Below are 22,276 nucleotides of genomic sequence, written 5' to 3' on the forward strand. Positions count from 1 at the left end.
TTCTTCTTCTCGTTCAAAAATTCTTCTCCTCCCTAAATATTCTTCATCCACATTCAAACCATACCTTATGTTCCCTAACTACCACCGTCTATAGTGAAGCTCGACGACAACACACAACGGTACAGGATAGTGTGACAACGATGAAGATTGAGTGATAGAATAGGAGAATCGAGAATCAACGAAAGAATGATATCAAAGTTCACCCTTTTATGTTCAGAGAGAAACACTTGGAAAGGTATTATTACTTTTTATTTGGGGATTTATTTTATATGGGTTCTATTATCTGGCGAATAACAGTTTTCTTCACACAAGGACAAGGTCTTTTTTAGCTAGAATGCACCTCGTTGTTTTAGTTCCCATTTTAAATATGTTTTTAACAGAAGAATTAATTGTATTTCTTTGTCCCATGTATAATCTAAGTTGTGGTTTGAGTGATTATAATATGGTGAGGTGGAAACTTAGGCTTGAAATTGGTTGCACACATTCTCGGTAGTTGGTACAACAAAAGTGTTGGAAAAGTGAAAATGGAATGAACTTACTTATTCTCCACCCTACAAATTTGGCCACTTTGAAGCATTAAAATGTGCTTAATGTGACTTTTGACCTTTACAAGCAACATTTAGTTTAATTTTATGAAGCATGTTTGTGCAATGCACAAAGGTAATTATTTTCATTCCTTAAGTTGCATCTAATATTTGTCCATTTGACAGATCGGGACTCCAATTTGCATTCCTTCTAGAGAGTTCATTGATATTGGTTACCTTTCCTCCATTGAAAATAACCACAAACCTATTGATTATGCCAAGAAGGGGCAGAAAGTAGCCATTAAGGTATGTTCTTGGAATGAAATTAAATAGTTATAGTGTATTACGATGATTAACACGAGGACATAGCTTACTTGTGATTTACCGTTACATGTGAGTTAGATAATTATTTTTGTTTCAAATTTTTTCTAGAACAAGTTCACACTGATTTAATTTTGCCTCTACATATTGTCCAGTAATTACGAGCGAAAGTAATTTGCATTTCTCAGATACTCAAGGATGGGCTTTTTGGTTTGCATGTCCCATATGCTTATGGTTTTGCAATTATATTGCTCACAGTTCTTATAAAAGTTGCCACTTTTCCTTTAACCAAAAAGCAGGTTTGTATGCAGTTGTTGAAGTATGTTGACAGTGATCAATAAACTCCTTGATCTTTTGAATCTTATACTTTTATGGTTTTGAACCAACTATTATTGCTTTTGACGTTAAAAACCTTGGTAATGGATATAATATTCTTATATCATGATCCCAAATTTTTGGATCTTGGGATACTAATGTTCATAACTTGTTTGATTTTTGTTTCCTTTAAAATTGTGTATTGTGTTACTAAGGTTGAATCCTACTATATGATGGTCATTTTGGTTTGTCTAGATTTGAATATGTTACTTTCTATTTTCTTTCTATTTCATTATCAATTCTATTTCTGACATTCATGAATCCAGTTTCTTCAATCATGAAAGAAAAATATTAAAAAGTATATGCATGATAAAATGGTTTATTATACTATAGAATGTCAATTATAAGGTATTTAAATTCATTTCGAGCATGATTGAGCAATTTGTTCAGTTAGTCTTTCTTATGGTGCTTGATTTCTCAAAACGAATTCATGACTTTTAAAGTGTTCACCTAAAGTTTACATATACTATATTATGTAGTGAGTTTATATACTATATTATGTAGTGAGTTTAAACCTTATGTGAGTTTCAAGATGTAGCAAATCATGCAATTAGGACAATCTAGCAAAGATCTAATTCATTGGTACCCTATATGTTTCATGAGGTTGTTGATACAAAGGTTGAGGTTAGTGCCTAGTTCTCTATTGTTTAAAATATTCTTGATCTAGTTTGTTTGCTCAGTTGGTTCTAGAATCACATGGTTGAATTAGATAGCTTTGTTTAATCAAATACATAACTATTTTTAGGAGAATATAAATGTTGCCACACCTATATTCTCTAACAATTTTAATCATTACAATGAGGATTGAATCATTTTTGCTAAAATATTCTATGCAGTTGTGTGGAATAACTTTAAAATATGGACCACTCTAAGAGTAACCCTTTGAATTTGGATGATGATCTTGTATATGAAACTCGTGGTCCATCTAAAAGTGCTGCCACAAATAAAAAAAGAAATATCAAATGTTTGAAATTTTTTCACAATAATAGGTAAAGACAAGGATGGAATTGAAAACGCTTTGTGTAAGTATTATGGCCATAACTACAAAGTTGGCAAAACCCTAAAACCAAAAATAATTATGGGACTTCACATTTAAGTCGGCATATCTATTCATATAGAAGTATTGCAAACTTAGATGTGGATCTAAGTCTTGATCAGGAAGGAAAGTTTGGGACATAAAAAATAATCAAAAGGTTCATCATAAGTTACTTGCGAGAGCCATAATTAAACACGATCTTCCATATAATTTCGTTGAGTAGGAAGGAACCAGGGAGTGGATAAAATACATTAATCCTAATACTTAGATGTGGAGAAGGAATACATTGAAGAAAATGATAAAGTTAAGCAAATCATGTCTAGAATTCCTAATAGAATTTGTTTAACTTCCGATGTTTGGATTGCAATTACTTTTGAGGGTTATATTTGCCTAACTGCATACTTTGTTACTGAAAATTGGAAATTGACAAGTAAAATACTTAAATTTTGTCAAATGAAACCACTACACACGGGTGTTGAACTAGAAATGTTGTATTTGATTGCCTAAAGCAATGGGGGTACTGATAAAAACAATTTCTCCATTACCTTGGACAATGTTTCTACTAATAATACCTTACAAGATATTTTAGAAAGTCATCTTTGTGTTCAAAGAAATTTATAATGTGATGGTGAGGTTTTTCATGTTTGATGTTGTGCTCATACTCTCAATTTGATAGTTCAAGATGGTTTAAAGGTGGTTGACAAAACACTTGATAATATTAGAGAGAGTGTTAAGTATGTTAAATCATCAGATGGAAGAACTCTCAAATTCTAAGAATGTGTTAGTGATGTTGGCATAAATATGAGCATTGGTTTGAGATTAGATGTGATTACAAGATGGAATTCGCTTATTTGATGCTTGAAGGTGCCATAAGATATAAAAAAATTGATGTGAATCCCATTGCACAAGGGTTGACTTAGGATCTTTAGGGTTAGAACCAATTATGACCACGAGATATTTTTGGGCAAAATTGGGTTTTCTTTCGAAAAAATGGGTGAAGAATAAAGAAATAAGAGGTGAATATAAAAGTGGAAGGAAAGAATCACTCTTTCCAAAGGAGGCAACACAAAAAGGATGGAAAAATACTTTGATACAGCCAAGGGTTCTTGAATCACTTAAGAACTAGGAGAATCACTCTCACTGTTAGATAGATAAGAGAATTTCTGAACAAAACTTAACTTGATTTCATTGATAAAAATAGTTCAGCTTATATAGGAGCTTTAACTATTAGAATTACAAAAGACCCACTGATTGTCATTATATCCCACTAGAGCTAATAATAATCCACTCAAGCTAATAATTGTCCATACTTAATGGTTGATTCTAACTGAAATTGTGGCAGTCAAAAGTCATCCAAAAGTATTCAACAAATGTCCTCTTGGTCTTCCAAAGGCTGGTTCTTAAGTTGTCAAATGGACCCTTATTACAACTTGAAATTAAAGCAAAACTAAAGCCCATTAATTGGTTAACTCAAAACATAATTTGGTCAGCCAATTTTACAAAGCATTATACCCTTATTTAAATAAAAGAAAATGCATCAATGTGGCGCGTTAGTCCTCCTCCATTTGGGCCATCATGCAATTTATAACCTTGGTTTTTTCTCCTTTAAACTTGAGCTTGTATTCAAATAATATGGACAACATTTGCTACAAGGCTTTTTTTTTTGCTTTCCTTACTCTAGACCTTGTCATAGGTTCTTAGAGTTCTTCAAATGGATCTTTGTCCTTGCTTATTGTCACATCTCCATCATTCTCTCCCTCTTGAGAAGGATTTGTCCTCAAATCAAATTCTCCGTCTACATAAAAAAGAGATAAGTCAGACACATTGAAGGTGGAACTAACATTATATTCACTAGGCAAATCAATTTTGTAAGCATTGTCATTGATTCTTTCAAGCACTTGGAATGGACCATTCCCCCTTGGTTGAAACTTTGATTTCTATTCCTACGGAAACAATAACAAGATACTAGGGAGCACAAATCAAATCTTACCCAATCCTTGACCCTTTGAGATGGCTACTCCTATAATCTTTGGCTTGGGTATGTCTTCTTGTAGAATAGGCGGATTGAACGTTTTTTGGGTTACTTGCGGAAAAGACTTTGACGATCAAGTTAGCAATAAAATCTCAAAGGTCAAATCACGGATTAGAGAATTAATTAATTGCGTACCTTTAATTTTTGGGGTCCACTTATATTTATAAAGCATTAATCACCGCTTACCTGGCTTATGGGCTGGGCCTTTGTAAGGCTCGTTGGACCTCTTTTGGGCTTGTATAGGCCTGACTAGGGCCCAAGCGTTAGACTTGTGATTGATTATGGGGGTTTGAATTGTTAACTTTGGAGTAGGCGACCTTTACTTGTATGTAATCGTTTGGGGTAGTCGGTTTTTACCTGTATGTATCCATCTGAAGTAATCGGCCTTTACTTGCAACTTTAGCCGCTATGTGTAACATCCCGACCAGATATTACAAATTTAAAATAATAAATAACAAAATAATGATTAAACTTCATTTATTAAATCTCATTTCCCAAAACTTCGGGAAATTTTAAAACTTTTATTAAATCGACAATAGTCCAAAAATCCATAATTATAAAACTCCATTATAATTATAAAAGTCTAGTAATGTAAAAGATTACAATTTATTCAAAACATAGTAAAGTCATCAAAACTTTGATAAATTCTTTTCCCAGACCAGCCACGCTCCGACTCTATGTCTCACCTGATCCACCTGCTACAACATCTGCTCACGTGTACCGCGTACACAATCATCGCCAACCACAAGCAAAAAGGGTGAGCTAACAGAATAAACATATATATATACAAGCATATACATATATTACAACCACACCAAAGGAAATCCATCCTTTGATTCCATAACACATGGCCACTACCATGTCAACCGTGTTATACGTCTTCTGATGAATATCTCAAGATGTCTTGCTATCACACCTATCGGCCACAATCGATAAAGCACATGCAAGAAACCATGCTACAAATCCTAAGACTACCAAACTCGTCAGTTTACTACTGAGGAGGACAATCTATCTGGACCCATCCGTACACGCCATAACGTGCACACTCACACCGGTAACACTCGCTAACCCGAGCCACAACTCAAGAGTTTCTCGTGTTCATCCGCCATCCCGAGCCATAACTCAAGAGATGCTATTCTGAGCCACAAATCAAGGAATACCACGTGCTTAACCCCTATCCCAAGCCACAACTCAGAGGATACGTTCTGAGCCACAACTCAAGGAACACCAGCAAGTCGAACTTTAAGATATCCAAGAAGCCTTGTAGACCACGTACCACACAACAACCATGACACAACTTTGCTGCAACAAAATCGCTTGGCACTGCTTACGAGGTGCCAGGCGTTGCCCGCTTCCAGACCGCCTGGCAGGGGACACGTATTGCCAGACACGTAACGCCTCTGAACCACCAATACTGCAGACACCGCCTAGTGGGACTACCCTTACCGCCAGGCGCATGCGTTTTATGAGCCCACTGTTTTGGCAACTATCACCTGGCGAATCCCATTCTACCAGTGATCATGCACATAAATAAAATAATAACAATTAAATAACACATAAATGACATACATAATACTTGAACCTAAGTCCTCTAAACATAATTAAGTACTCTCAACCAATTGAGCTAGTACTATTCCACGTCATAACAATCTCCATTAAATGCCATAAAGGCTCTCCTACCCGTATTGGTTAAATAATTATTTATTTAATTATTTAAATTTCACGGGTCTTACATACATTCCCCCACCTTAAAAGTTTTCGTCCTCAAAAATAGGACTTATCAGGACAAAGGTGAGGATACGACTTCCTCATGATATCTTCCATCTCCCACGTCATTTTCTGAGTTGCCTCGTCCCATAGGACCTTCACAGTCCGAATCTCTTTCCCTCTGAGTTGCTTGACTTGAGAATCTAGGATTCTCACTGGTCCAACTCCAATCGTCATGTCCTCGCGCACCTGAATATCGTCCTCCTCCATCACATGAGTAGGATCCGCAATGTACTTCCTCAGTTGTGATACATGGAAGACATTATGTAGATTTTCCAGGTGAGGTGGCAAGACAATCTCGTAAGCTGCTGGTCCAATCCTCCGCGTGATCTGATATGGACCGATGAATCGAGGAATTAACTTCTTCAACTTGAGGAACACATGGTCACCTGCCTCAAACTTGAGCAACCTTCTCCTGTTATCTGCGTAAGACTTATGCCTGCTATGAGTTGCCCGCATCCGATCATGTATTACTTTCACCTTCTTAGTGGTCTACTGTAAAAACTCTGGCCCAAGTACGACTGACTCCCCATGCTACTGCCAACATAAATGAGTCCTACATCTCCGACCATACAATGCCTCGTATGGTGCCATCCCGATGCTGGAATGGTAACTGTTATTATACGTGAACTCTACCAATGACAACATATCACTCCAAGTACCTAGGTGATCCAACACACAATCTTGAGAAGTGAAAACGTTGCTAAGACTTGTCAAAGGTGATACGAGCAGGTGAAGATACTTTATGATATCAGGGTTCACATCGAAAAAAGTTACATAGTCACCATTAGTTCTGACACTTCGTCTTTGTAACGTTTGAGCATGAAAATTTTTTGGGAATGCAGTTTTGTCTTATAAATAAGGGTTTTGGAAAAAGATTTATGTCCAGTATCATTTGCTTGGTGTTGAGAAATTACATCATTTGCACTTGTCTTGTCCGATATATTTCCTCTTTGTGCCGTCAACTTTCATTATTCATAAGGTATGTCTAGTGATAGTGATAGTTTGTCTACATTGGTGTCGGGTAGTAGGAGTGGAGAGTCAGGGACTGAGAGTAGTAGCCATTTGGCCGACGAGGGGAGGGGTTCAAATGGAGGTTATTCCTAATGCTAGGGAAGATCCAGTTGAAGAGGTAGTCAAAAGCAATTGATCGACAAAGGCAGGATACGAGTGGGTGGCCGCACACGTGAGAATCCAATATTCACTATTCAGATGGTCCTGAATACTAAACACATGTTTGAATTCCATACCTGTCCTCGAGAAAGGCACTTCGCCAGATATAGTATTGTAATATCCCTACTGGAAATTACTTGATTAAAATAAATCAATATATAAATAAGAATAAATAAGTTCAAACGTCGCACTTTATTACTCCCACAACGCGGGAAAAAAAATTTAACACAATAATAATAGCGCCATAATTTAAAGAAAACAACATAGTACTTTTATTACAATTTCCAAAATCTGCCAAAACAATGAAAATCCTAAGAATTTCCTAACTCAAAATCCCCAGTATAGCCTTCTCTCCATCTCAGGTGGTAGCAGCATCACCTGTATCATCAACTGCTCTCGTGTAAAGAAATACACGATCATCGTCAAACACAAATAGAAAGGGTGAGCTCGACATTATAAGCAATCACATAAATGAAATAATATAAAACACCCAATCATATTATCATAATTAGACCTTGGTTACATTCTCAACACACCCCAAGGCTTTTCAACTTCCAATCATAACAACAAAGTTAGCCATGGACTCAGGATTTATGATGCTCACACGAACCTACCCGCTCGTGGTCATGCCCCTACGAACCTCCCCGCTCGTACTCCTACTCTACGGACCTACCCGCCTGTAGTCCAACACATGTGATCTAGAGGCTACGTACCTCCCCGCATGCAGCATCTCTAAACTGTGAGCACGGAACATACGAACCTACCTCGACCGTATCCCCACAGGAGAGTAATCGAGTATGAACCTCCCCGCTCATACCATCACATGCCAAACACCATCCATGAACCTACCCGCTCATGGCACATTATCTCCTGATCCACATTTACATCAAAGCGTACAAACAATACACATAAGCTGCACTAAACTCACTTGGGCTAGAAGCCTTAGCTTAAGCGACCGGGCCTGTCTCGCTCAAGCTAAGCTTCCTCGCCTAAGCGAGCGTGCTACCAAAGTTACGTACGAAGTCCCGCTTAGGCGAGCTCATCTCGCTTGGGCGAGACCTCTCTTCGCTCAACACAACATCTCTCGCCTAGGCAGCAAAACAACAGAACACACATGCATCAACGCCGATTTCTCGCTTAGGCGAGTACCTCTCGCTTGAGCGAGGTACTCTATCGCTCAAAACATGGGCTCCTCGCCTAAGCGAGACCCTCGAGCACAACCTCACTCTTTCGTGAATCCTCACCTAAGCGAGTTGCTCTCGCCTAAGCGAGATATGCAGACACAACTCAAAATTTCGTTCTTACTATTCTCACCTAGGTGAACCTAGTTAGCTTGAGCGAGAATAGCGGACCTGCTCCATGTCACGCACACAAAGAAACCAAACCAATTGCCAAAACCCGCACTCCACTATGCTAAGTAATTCATCACAGAATGCAAATATCAAGAGCACGATTTAGACACCAAATTGATCCGCAACCATGCGAAATTGAACCATAATCCATGAACTGTACCGTAAAACCTCAAAATTTTCATACTATCTCATAAGGGTTTAATCACATTACAACAAAACAATCCAATACCCCAATTCACAGCATATTATCAACAAAATTACATGGCAAGGGTACATAAATAATTGCATATTACAGAATACGCAAAATTCCTTAACAATCATATAAATGCATGGAAATGTGCTCCCCTAACTTGGAAATCCTTGCTTCTAATGATTGTTCAACTCCTTTGCTCTCGCCTAGGGTACCTAAGAACCTTCCTTTGCTCTCCCAAAACAAAGTGCAGTTTTGCTCTCAATTCCCAACTCACCTTTTCCCTTCAAAGTTCGTGCTCCTCCCCATTCTCACAATTTTTCAGTCTCCAAACCCTTCTAATTGCTTTATTTTGCCTTTTTATATGACCCCTAATTGTGATTAATGAAAAAAACAAACGAAATTAGGCTTAATGGTGGTTTGATTGCTACTTAAGGCCCATTATTTAGTGATTTTTCAGCCCCTCTTGGCTGCCATTCTGCTAGGGTTTTCTATGCCCTTTCACATTCAAGCCACAATGATATTAGCAAAAGTAAAGGGATTAATTTCGTTCTAAAACGAATTTGAACACACACCCCTGAAATTCCAAGGTCAAGGCACAACCAATTCAACCAAGTCATGTTTGTGTTAATTCCTCTAATTCTATAATTATGTTATCACCCAACATAATCATGCATATTAAAATTAATACAATTCAAACAACACAAAAATAGCATAGATAGGACTTGAACCCAAGTCCTCTCACACAATCAAGTACTCTCAACCATTTGAGCTAGTACTTTTCCACGTCACAACAATTAACATTAAATGCCATAAAGGCTTCTATTACCCGCATTTACTAAATAATTATTTATTTAATTATTTAAATTTCTCGGGTCTTACAAGTATCATTGAAGCGGGTGAGGGCAATTGAGTGCGTCTACCATGATCAAAGGGGGCTGAGGAGGGGTTCTTTTATATGTACATGTGTCATTTCTTGTAATTGCATATGCAGATTTCTTTTGGTGATTTTACAATGGGGGTGCTCCGACTACTGAACTTCGCGCTTACCCAGTTGCATCCTAACAGCTGGGATTATCTCCAAGCTTTTCGTGTGTTGTGTAGGTCTCTATATTTTTAGCCTTCTCTGCAGTGCTTCCTATATATTTATGATACTCACCCGAAAAGTTCGGTCACCTAGTTATTTCTAGTAAGCCCTCCGGGTATAAGCATGTTGGACACTTTTTCACAGTCATTCAAACATTTGAATGACGACTTTTTTAATGTCGTTGTGAAGGAGCTGGACTGTTCGCACTTTGATAATGAGGATAGGAGTACAAAGTTCACTTTTAGTTGGACTGACAATCCTTGGCGATATAAGGATATGAAGAAGGAGGAGTTGTGGGCGAGTGATAGAGGAGTTGTAGAGATCTTGGAGAGATTTAGCAATAAGTTGCCCACTAAGGGCTTAGTTAGAGTTTATTTATCCGTGCACTCACTTGTTGATTTAGAAGATATCATTTTTTATTTTTATCGTTATGCTTTATGTGAGAGAGATAATCGTTTGTGTTTGTGTTTTAGGTCATATGGCTCAGTTGGGGAAGAAGAACCTAAACTTGTTTAGGACTTTGCACAAAGAGAAGCCGAGAAGGCCAAGAATGCAGGGAATACTGAAGTTCCCAATTTGTAAAAGTCCATGAGGAAGGCCTTCGTTCCTTTTAAGCATGGTGTTGGAAAGAAGCTAAAGAAGATCAGGAGCATGATGTTAAAACCGAAATCTACTTCTGGGACGAAAAAGCCTGATGCCTACTTAATAGAGTTGCCTTAAACGATCGTGCACTGTGATATTGATACACATCTCCCAAAATCAGTGATTTCTTACATGGACAACATGGAGCCCAATGCCATGATTAAAACCATTCTTGAATTTAACACTAAGGCGTTGTTTATGGGTCGTAGAGTAGGCACTCTTTTATAGAAGGAATTGAAAGAAGAAGGGAGAGCCAAAGTAGAGGAGCTTCAAGAAGAGCTGAAAATTAAAGCGGTCAAACATGAAGAAGAGAGGGTGGCTTGGGAAAAAGAACGTGAGGAATGGGTGTCCGAAAAGAAACGCCTTGGGACCTGGAAGGTTCGGTGCCTATATTCGGAGAAAAAAATGAGTATGAATATCAAAGAACTAGAGGAAGACTATGAAGAGTTGAAGGAGAAAAAAGGCGGCCTTGAGAGTGAACTTGAAGACAATCACATCATCCAGGAGCACATAAATTGCTTCTACAAAGGTTTGAGGCAGGTGACCTTCTTTTTCAAAGAAGTGGACGCTACAGATTCAAAGTATGATGTCAACAAAGACATCGTCGATGGTCACCTTGTGGATGAGGTGGATTCGAGTGCAGAGCAAGTTAAAGAGGTGCATGCCACTGATGGTAAGGACCCTACATGTGAAGAGGATATTGTGATACAAGTGGAAATCGATCATGTTGTTTACTTATTTTTAATATGATTGTATTTTGGCTTATGAGCCCAAGTCTGCAATAACTTGTACATTTATTACTCTTTCAAACATCGTTTGACCCTTTGCGCTGCTTTCTTGAATATATTAGCTGGTTTCATATATTTGCGTGTATGTTATGGGATGTCGTTCATTTTCGATTGTTTCTTATCTTCGCTATTTTCTTGGTGTCAAAAACTTCTATGAAGATATCTTGTATGTGTGAGTTGTGATCGTATGCTTTTTAGTTATAGGATCATATATCATGTGTGTTCAACCTAAGTCGCTTATTAAGGGTGCGAAACTTGAGAAATAATTACTTTGCTGAGAGCATGTTCGACCTAGACCACTTACTTTGGTAAGTGGTGAGGAGCGTAAGAATTTATTATTGTTGAGAGAGTGTTCGACCCAGGCCGCTTACTTTGGTAAGTGGTGGGGAACTTAAGAATTTATTATTGTTGAGAGAGTGTTCGGCCCTGGTCGTTTACTTTGGTAAGTGGTGGGGAACTTAAGAATTTATTATTGTTGAGAGAGTGTTCGACCCAGACTGCTTACTTTGGTAAGTGGTGGAGAACTTAAGAATTTGATACAAATTTGAAAAGAACCCTTGATTTACTACTCATCTTGGGGTGCCTCATTAAAAACTTCCCGGCCAAAACCCTCCTTAGAAAAAAAATGTTGAGTGAGGAAAAAGATACACCCAGGGTTACAAATTGTCTATATGTTTACACTTTTGATTTCAACTAAAGTAAAAATTGAGGTGACATACGTTCCATGTGTTAGGTATATCTTCTCCTGATAATTGCTCTAACCTGTAAGCGTCTCCCCTTGCATCTTTGCGTATCCTTATAGACCTTCCCAATTAGCAAAGAACTTGTTGTCTTTCTTCCTTGTGGTATTAGCCATTCTCCAAACTAAGTCCCCTTTCACGAATACTCGTGACCGAAGCTTTGAGTTGTACTTTCTTGCTGCTCTCTATTTTTCCACCATGTTTCTGATCTGCGTCTTTTCTCGAAGTGCTGTTAGTAATTCAAGGCTGGCACGTAGATTTTTTTGATTTGTGTTGTCATCGTATATTTGTCTTCTTAAGGATGGTTCCCCAATCTCGACTAGTATCATAGACTTCGTTCCATATACCAAGCTGAAGGGAGACTCATTGGTGTCGGACTACGGGGTACATGTATAAGCCATAAACACATCAAATAATCCCTTCGACCACTTCCCTTTTGCTCCATCTAATACTTTGCATAGCTCGATCAATATTACCTTGTTGACGACTTTTGCCTATCCATTAGTCTGCAGATGTTCTACTAAACTGGTGATATACTTGATTCCTAGGCCAATATAGAATTTGGCTAGCTCCATGTCTATGAATTGTCATCCATTATCGGTTATGATGGTGTACGACACCTCATATCGGCATATTATGTTCTTCTAGACAAATTGTTGGACCTGTTGTGCTATGATGGTAGCTAGAGGTTTGGCTTCAATCCATTTAGTGAAATAATCAATCCCTACAATAAGGAACTTGACTTCCCCCTTACTAGGAGTGAACGGCTGCAAGATATCCATCCCTCACTTTGCAAATGACCATGGGGAGAGTATGGAATGTAACTCATATTTTTGGTGAATATGATTGTCGTGTTTTTGGCATGACATGCATTTCTTGACAAAGGCATGGCAGTCTGCTTCCATAGTTGGCTAGTAGTAGCCAACCCTTAGGATTCTAGTCGTCATGGCCTGTGATCCGGAATGATATCCATATATTCCCTCGTGAATTTTTTTATTACGTACTGGGCCTGATCCTTCGTGACAAATTTAAGCTATAATGGTCCATATTCGCGCTTGTATAGGTCATCACAAATCAACGTGTATCGTGCCGCTTTTGACCATCATCCTTTGTCGGTGCCATTAGGCGGGTTTCTGGTCTTTAAGTAATGTTCATACGATGACATCAAGTTGTCGGTTCCTCCTAGGGCTAGATATGTGTTCATTGTTGAGGGTGTCGTTAGTGTCTGTTGAATGGATTTGTATCTTCCTTTGTGCTTTGTACTTGCTAGTTTGGATAGGGCATTAGCTCGTATGTTATCTCCTCTTGGTATGTGTTCTATTTTTACCTCGTCAAATGTAGATTTTATGACATTGCGGACTAGGTGGTAATATTGCAGGAGTATCGTGTCTTTAATCTGAAATTCGTCGTTGAGGTGGCCTACTATTAATTTAGAATCGATTTTACTTGTTAGGACACGTACTCCAACTTCTCGTGCTAGCGAGAGTCCGACTAGGATGGCTTTGTACTCGACTTGATTCTTAGAGGTTTTGAAGGCGAAATACAAAGATTTTTCAATGAGTATTTGGTTTGGGACTTCTAGGACGATGTCGGTGCCTGCCTCTCTTTGGTTCTAGGAACCATTAACATACAAGGTCCAATCTTCCTCTTACAGCGTATGTTGGAGGTCGTTGACAAAGTCTAGAAGGCATTGCGCTTTGATTGGTCCATGCAGTTCACAGCGGATATTAAATTCGAATATTTGTCTAGCTAAATCGGGTTTCTGAAGGGTTCTCTGGATAGGATAGTCTGCCTTTACAATGACTTGGTGGTTATAGAAGTATGGTCGGAGCCTTCTTGCTGCATTCACCAAAGATAGTGCCAATTTTTCAACCATTTGATATCTGGTTTCTAGGTCTTATAACGATCGATTGAAGAAGTATATCGAGTACTAAAGGCCAGCAGATTCTTGGATAATGGCGGCGTTGACCGTTCCTTCCGTGGCCGTAATATATACTAGTAGTGGAAGGTTTATGTTTGGTTTTTACAGGATTGGAGGGGATGCCAAGATTTTCTTAAGGTCTTGGAACATATGTTCGCAATCTTCACCCCAAGAGAATTTCACGGATTTTTTGAGGAGTTGAATTATGGGTTGGGTTTTGTCCACCAACTTGGGTAAGAATATTGATATGGTCGTGAGGCGGCCTACCAAGCATTGCACTTCCTTTACATTCGCTAGGTTGCGCATATCTATTATGGCCTTACATTTCTCAGGGTTTGCTATGATTCCTCATTGTATGAGCATGAAGCCCAAGAATTTTCTGCTATCAACACCGAAGATGCACTTTTCAGGGTTAAGTCTGAGGTTATTCTTTCGTAGCGTCGTAAACACTTCGACTAAATCTTTTGAATGCTGTAGGTGGCTTAGGGATTTGACAACCATGTCGTCCACATATACTTCGACACATTTGCCCATTAGGTGGCTGAACACTTTATCCATTAGCCTTTGATAGGTGGCACTGGTGTTTTTGAGGCCGAAAGACATGACCTTGTAGAAGTAGTTGGTGTCATCGGTTATGAAGGCAGTTTTGATCATGTTGGATGGGTATAGTCAACACACATTCGCCACTTGCCGCTGGATTTCTTAACGAGGACAACATTAGCCAGCTAGGTTATGTAATGGGCCTCCACGATGAATTCGACCTCTAGGAGTTTTGCGACTTCTACCTTAGCTTCCAGCCTTCGTTCTTCTCCTAATTTCCTCTTTTTCTGGGGGATGTACCTAGCTTCCCTATGGACGGCTATCTGAGGATCAATGCAAGAAAGTCGTTGGAGGACCGCGCGAATAAGTCCGCATTATTTTTCAATGTTGCTTCAATCAACTCTTGGTTGTTATGGCTCAAACTCGTGCCTAGTTTGAGATTTTGCCCAACTAATAGCTCCAATGTTTTGGTATCTTCTACCAATTCGATGTGCAAGTCACAACCTATTCTGGGGTCAAGATCTTCACCGGTTAGGGTCAGGCCTGTTCCGGGTTGTCATTCAATGTTGTTGGTGGTGAGGATGGGCTCTTTAGGCCGTAGACTTGCAATATAACATTCGCATGCAATTCTTTGGTCGCCATGGATGGTAATGATGTCGTCGGATGAGGACGAAAACTTCATGGCTAGGTAGGGTGTGGAGACTAATGCACCTAGAGGTGTCAATTTGGCCCAGCCCACAGGGCTTGGCCTTGGCCCATGTGGACTAGGGCCAAAAAAGCCCACATTGAAAAAAAGCCCCCAACAAAGAAGCCCACAGGACCAAAAACCATACAAAAGCCATGTGGGCCAGGGCCAGCCCATGGGTTTTCATCCTCCACATGAAAAATATATTATTTTTTAAAATATATTACTATTTGTGAGACAAGCCCAACGAACCGGACAAGCATGACGACCCGAATAGGTCAAACGACCCGAACCTGCCCGACGACTCGAACGAGCCCAATGATCCAAACAGGCCCGATGACCAAGACGACCCGGACGGGCCTGACGACCCGGACGACCCGAACGGGCCCGACAACCCGAACAAGCCCGACAATCAGGACAAAACTGGACAACACGGACGAGCACGACGACATGGACGGGCCCGACAACCCGGACGGGCCCCATGACCCAAACAAGCCTGACAACCCGGACGTGCCCGAGGACCCGTATGGACTCGACGACTCGGACAGTCCCTACAACCCAAACGGGTTTGACGATCCAAACAGGCCCGATGACATGGACAAGCCCGACAACTCGGATGGGCCTGACGACCCGGACAAGCCTTACGACCCAGACAGGCCCAACGATCCGAAAAGACCCGACGACTTGGAGTAGCCAAATAACCCAAATGGGCCCAACGACCTTGATGGGCTCGACAATACAGACGGGCCCGACAACTCAGATGGGCTTGACAACCCGGGTGGGCCCGACGCGACAACCAGGATGGGCCCAATGACATGGACAGGCCCGACAACCCCGAACCGGCCCTATGACTTAGACGGGCCCAACGACTTGGACAGGCCTGATGATCCAAACAAACCCAATGACTTGAACGGGCCCAATGTACTCGATGGGCCCAACGAACGGGACGCAATCAACGACCCGAACGGGCCTGATGATCCATACAGGCCCAACGACACGAACACAATCATTCGTGTCGTCAGGCCTGTCCGAGTCGTTGGGCCTGTTTTTATCGTATGGCTCGTCCAGGTCGTCGGGGCTTTTCGGATCATTGGGCCCGTCCGGGTCGTCTGGGTCGTAAGGTCCATCCGGGTCGTCGGGCCCGTTCTGATCATTGGGCCTGCCTAGGTCATCGGGCCCGTTTTCGTTGTAGGGCCCGTCCAGGTCGTTGGACCCATTTGGGTCGTTGGACCTCTCTAGTTCATCGGGCCCGTTCGGGTCGTCGGGTTTTGTCCGGGTCGTGGGGGGCTTTTTTTTTGCCCCCTCATTTCGGGGGCCCCTAAAAGGGAGCTTTATGAAGAGTGGGCCAGGGCTGGCCCATGGGCTAGAGGCCAAATTGACACCTCTAAATGCACCTAGTGTGTTCAGGGAAGGTCTCCCTAGAAGGACGTTGTAGGATGTGTGTGCTTCGACGACCAGAAAGCAAACAGGGATGGTTTTAGTTTGGTTCCCTTCGCAGAACACTGTATGAAGGTTGATATACACACGCCTGCATACTCTTTCACCAAAAAATCTGTAAATGGGCTCGTCGTAAGATACCATAGCCTCAATGGGGAGTTGTAGTTTTTGGTAGGTTATGACCACGAGATATTTTTGGGCAAAATTGGGTTTTCTTTCTGAAAATTGGGTGAAGAATAAAGAAATAGATGTGAATATAAAAGTTGAAGGAAAGAATCACTCTTTCCAAAGGAGGCAACACATTAAGGATGAAAAAAATCATTTGATACAATAAAGGGTTCTCAAATCACTCAAGAACTAGGAGAATCACTCTCACTATTAGATAGAAAAGAGAATTTCTAAACAAAACTTAACTTGATTTCATTGATAAAAATGGTTCAGCTTATATAGGAGCTTTAACTATTAGAATTACAAAAGACCCATTAATTGCCATTATATCCCACAAGAGCTAATAATAATCCACTCATGCTAATAATTGTCCACTACTTAATTGTTGATGCTAACTGAAATTGTGGCAGCCAAAAGTCATCCAAAAGTATTCAGCAAAGGTCTTCTTGATCTTCCAAAGGCCGATTCTTAAGTTGTCAAATGGTTGATAGAAGTTATGAAAATTTTCCATCTTTTGAGAAATGGAATAGGAGAGAGAAAATGTATCAATTCTTAGAACCATTTTATGAGATCACAAACATGATATTTGGTTCATCTTATCCCACTTCAAATTTGTATTTTATGGAAATTTGGAATATTCAATTAATTATTGAAGAGAATTTGATGAATGAAGATGTCATTTTGAAGACAATGGCTTTGAATATGAAGGACGAGTTTTGAAAGTATTGGAAGGAGTACATTATTGTGTCAGCTTTTGGAGCCATTCTTGACCCACGACTAAAGGTTGATTTTATAAGGTATTGTTATAAAAAAATGGATCTTCTTACTTACGAAAATAAAACTAAGAAAGTGTTAGAAAAGTTTAAGATGTTGTTTGGAGAATATGCGAAGAACTTGCCTATTATCCCTAGTGGTTCTCTTTCCCAATCTCCTAAAGAATTTCTCTTCATGTCTCAATCCAATATCGAAGATAGTAAGGCCAAAAGATAAAGGATTATTTCGGTAAGCATTTCATACTTAATGTTCATTGTTTTTATATTTTTTTCTTATTTTGTTTTGTTTTGATAATTAATATGTATGTAACACATTGTAGGATTTTAAAATGTATCAAAAGGAATTAAAATCCATAATTGGCAATAGCGAGGTATATGTTTACTAAGATGAACCAACAATAGATAATGAAAAAAGTGAAGATTTTGATGTACTCAAGTATTGGAAGACTAATGAGAAAAAATTCCCTACAGTGTCGATAATGGCTCGAGATGTGCTTAGTATTCCCATTACTATTGTGGCATCAAAGTCAGCTTTTAGTGAAGGTGGTCATGTACTTTCCAAATAAGAAGCTCCATTCTTCCTGATCACGTGCAAATGTTGATTTATACTCAAAGTTGGTTATACAGATTTTCTGAAAATCCTAGTGGTAAGTTTATATGTTATTGTTTTTGAAATTACTTTACATTAAATAATTAATTCTAGACTAGTAGTTTGGCTGTATTTCAATTGTTTTTAAGATAGATGAAGTTGTGCATGATATTTTTGGCTAGCAGGGATATTTTTTGCCAGGAGGGAATCATTGATGAGTATAAACTTCCTAAAGATGTTGAAGATTGACATGTTTGATTACTACTTCATGTGACATGCTTTTAGCTTCACATGAACAAGTTTGATTGCATAGGACATTTTTTTTTACTAAATTTCCAATGTTCAACTTATATCTTCTCAACATGAAATTGAAATGGATATTTTATATTCTGGCAGCTTGAACTTGTAGAGAACAACATCTTGAATTATGAGTTTGAACTGGTAGAGAATCATATCAAAGTGATGCCAATACAAATTGTACCACCTTGTTACACAGATTACAAGTCCAAAAGAATGTAATAGATTTTATAGAATTGAAAATTCATGATTGTGTTTCAATTTTATTTAGTTAATACTAGATATTACCTATGAGAAATAGGAAAAAATTGAAATGGGAATGTAATTTTTTCATATGTCCATTTAAAAAAAAACAGGTTTAGAGAACAGTCCATGTGTTGGCCTTGCCCTCACACGGTCTTTGTGGACTTTTTGCTCCTGTGGCTTTTTTAGTGGGGGACTTTTTATTCTGTAAATTTTTTTGACCCCAGCACACATGGGTCAGGACTAATTCCTGTCGGTCGGGCCAAATTGGCTTCAACTTATAGGCTATTGTGAAGAAGTTAAAGAGAGACTTCTTATTTATGACATGGCTCTTTGCACCAACACTTGCATGGAACAACCAAGCGTTGAGAGAGCAATTAAATTGGATAAGAAGGGTGACTATTGTAGTCCAAGCAACACGTGGAATTGAATATTTTCATGGCCCAACCTTTTCTTCCTCTACTTGCATCCATGGCAAACTACGAAACCAACGACCACCCCAACCACCACCAAACACAACCGGTGAGCACATTGATTAGTTTCACTTCGAGAAGACCTTGGAGAAAAAATAAACCATAAGCTTCAGAAGAAAGAGCTTCACTAGCTCTTCCAGATTTTCTTCATCTTCCTTGCTCTCCTTTTCCTCGCCCAGTCCCAGTCTTGGTGCCTCCAATGCTGCCACTATTGGATCCCCATCAGACTATTCTCCATCACGCACCTCATCTTCTATGTCTCCATCACAAAAATCGAAATGTGTCGTAGTAGAGAAGTCCACAAAGTACACCACCTTCTCGGTCGCACTGAGGTTACATAGTCGTTAAAGGAGCCAAGCTTGGAAGCCTTCTTGTTGCGGCGTTGGTAGAAGCACTCCATGGTGGCGTTCCCGAGAGGATACATGGTGTTGACGATGAAAACCTTGAAAGAGAAGTGAATGTTGTTGTATTTGATTTCGGAGTCCTTGTTCTTGTTGACGAACCTAAGGATCAAGAGGATGGTGGTGTTTTCAAGAACAATGCATGTTTTTGGTCCCTCAAGTTTCAGTGAAATTTTGAATTAGTCCCTCTTCGAAACTTTATACCAATTTAGTCCTTCATCTTTAAAAATGCGTGAATTTAGTCCTTTTAACAAAATTTTGTTAAGTTTTTTTGACGTTTCAAGCGCATTTCATGATAATATTTGAATTGTTTATACCGTTTGTCACATTTTTGCTTCAATGTTAACTCAAATATTATCATAAAATGCGTTTAAAATATCAAATAAACTTAACAAAAATTGGTAAAAAGGACTAAATTCACACATTTCTAAATATGAAGGACTAAATTGGTGTAAAGTTTCGAAGAGGGACTAATTCCAAAATTCACTTAAACTTGAGGGACCAAAAACATATTTAACCCTAGTTAAAAGGAAGGTTGATACATAGCTTTTGAAAAGGGTCTTTCGGAATTAAAAAAATGATTTTGATATTTTGACTTTTGTTGACAAACTTTTCTTTTCAAGCTAATTGAGTGTCTTTCTCTTCTCTTTCCAAACCAATCTACTATAAATATAAGAACCCAAACTGGTATGGATATTACCCTTCTACCCATGTTTAATTTCTCGACAGTTGTCCATTACGTTGATTTTTTTGACATTTTACATATTTTCCGGATTTATCTTTTACGTCCAAATGCAGTGTCGCCTAATACTGCAGCTGATTTGAAATCTTTCATTTCAAGTCAGACTTTATTATTCGGTAGCTTCCATTACACTCTACTAATTTATTCATTTCATATTTTCATTTCATTGTTTCAGTGGCTTATCTCTCTCAAAGTCTATCATTGTTCTGTTTTTTTTTTCCTCAAAGTCTATCACTGCATATTTCAGTTCTGAAGTTACTGCTTGGGTTGCGTTTGGTTGATCAAGTGATGTGTTTGTTTTTTTTTCCGTTGGTTTATATATGGTTTGGTTCATGGTGAGTTCAGTTTTTTTTTTCTTTTTGGCTTCATCATGTTAAAGTTGTATTTTTTCTTCAACATTGTTTGATAATGTTTCTCAATGCTGGTTCGTCAAACTGTATGATTCAAATTTTTCGTTCACCTTTGTGTTTTCTCTACTTCATCAGGTGTTTTTTTTCTTTTATTTTTCGTTGCTCTAGGTTTTCGTTTGGTTTATTTTAAGTTGAACTTTAGTTTTTGTAATTTTTTTTTGTTTTTAAATCTGTCTTCTTTCTTCATATTGTTGATATTTGTTCAAGTTTACGTTGACTGTTTTTGTTTTGTGTTCTTCATGATGTAATTTTTTTGATTTTTTTTCCGTTGGCCGTTTTTGTCGTTTATTTTGTTGTAGTTCCAGTTTAGTTATCATTGTTTTGTTTTTTCTTGACCATTATTTTTTGATCTTCGTTAAAATTTTCGTTTTTATGACTACCCTATAGGTTTTTGTCGAAGTCTAGGTTTTCCTTTCCCTTTTACCTTTTTTTCTACTATGGATCTCCTTTGTGGGTGGTATTTTTGTTATTTGCTTTGGTGTATATGTTTTGTCTGATACTGGAAGGTATTTGTATTGATGATATGTTTTGTTGTTTTTGATATTGTCATTTTTCCTAGGTTTTAATGGCAAAGAAGTTGGATATGATTAAAGATATTGATGGCAGGAGGGAGACCCTGAAACTTGGTGTGAGAGTGCTTGATTTGTGGTATATTCATAACTGTGATTCCAATGTGCACCTTGAAATGATTTTGATTGATCAAAAGGTAATAATTATGTAATTTTTGTTTTATCCTTTAATGTCTTTGAGAATCTTGTATTTATCGGTTCTTGGATTGCCATATCATTTGTTAGGGGGACAAGATACATTGCATAGTTAAGAAGGACGAATTTGATATCTGGGATGGGAAGTTGAAGGAAGGCGATACATATATCATACACAATTTCAAAATTGTGAAAAATGATGGTCAGTATAGAGTGTGTGAACATTCTTTTAAATTGTTGTTTATCGGAGCCACTTCTGTCTGTCCCCAAGCTATTGCAAATGTACCCAAAAACGTTTACCAATTTCGAAGTATAAAAGAGGTAGTGGCTAGTAATTTGTTTCTGGATTTGTTGATTGGTATGTACAATTAGAATGATTTTATTTGATTTATTTAGGCAAGTATGATGTTGTAATTATTCCTGCTTTCAATTTGTAATCTTTATGATTTCAGATTTGATCGGTTGGGTAGATAACGTCAAAACTAAGACGCAGTCTAAAAATGTTGTTTTTAGTTTGATGGATCTGAGGTAATTTCGTCATAATGATTATTTTTACACCACATATTATTTATTTTAACAAAATTCTTCATATGCAGTGGTGGTGTAGTTTCTTGTACGTTATGGGATGAATATTGCAAGAAATTTTTAGAAAAGATATAATGAGAATCCGAATACAGACAAGTTGGTTATGATTCTTACTCAAGCCAAGGTTAAAGCAGATACAGGTAGTTGTGTTGTTATTTAATTTTTTGTCAAAAGATCTTAATTATGTTCCTGATCAATTTTGGTTTGAATAGGGGAATGGCCAGTGTCTGTGTCCAATACATGGAATCAGACCAAATTACTTATGGATGATGATATTCCTG

At 38.5% G+C, this 22,276-nt stretch overlaps 1 protein-coding gene across 1 annotated transcript; it reads right to left on the reverse strand.

Moving 5' to 3' along the window:
* Positions 1-6,052: 6,052 nt before the first annotated feature.
* Positions 6,053-6,514, reverse strand: LOC114191178. Its single transcript, XM_028080360.1, has one exon. It carries the CDS (start codon positions 6,512-6,514, stop codon positions 6,053-6,055), a length of 462 nt encoding a protein of 153 aa, XP_027936161.1.
* Between the last annotated feature and the right edge of the window lie 15,762 nt (positions 6,515-22,276).

This window comes from Vigna unguiculata, chromosome 7 (assembly GCF_004118075.2).
Source record: "Vigna unguiculata cultivar IT97K-499-35 chromosome 7, ASM411807v1, whole genome shotgun sequence".
NCBI lineage: Eukaryota > Viridiplantae > Streptophyta > Magnoliopsida > Fabales > Fabaceae > Vigna > Vigna unguiculata.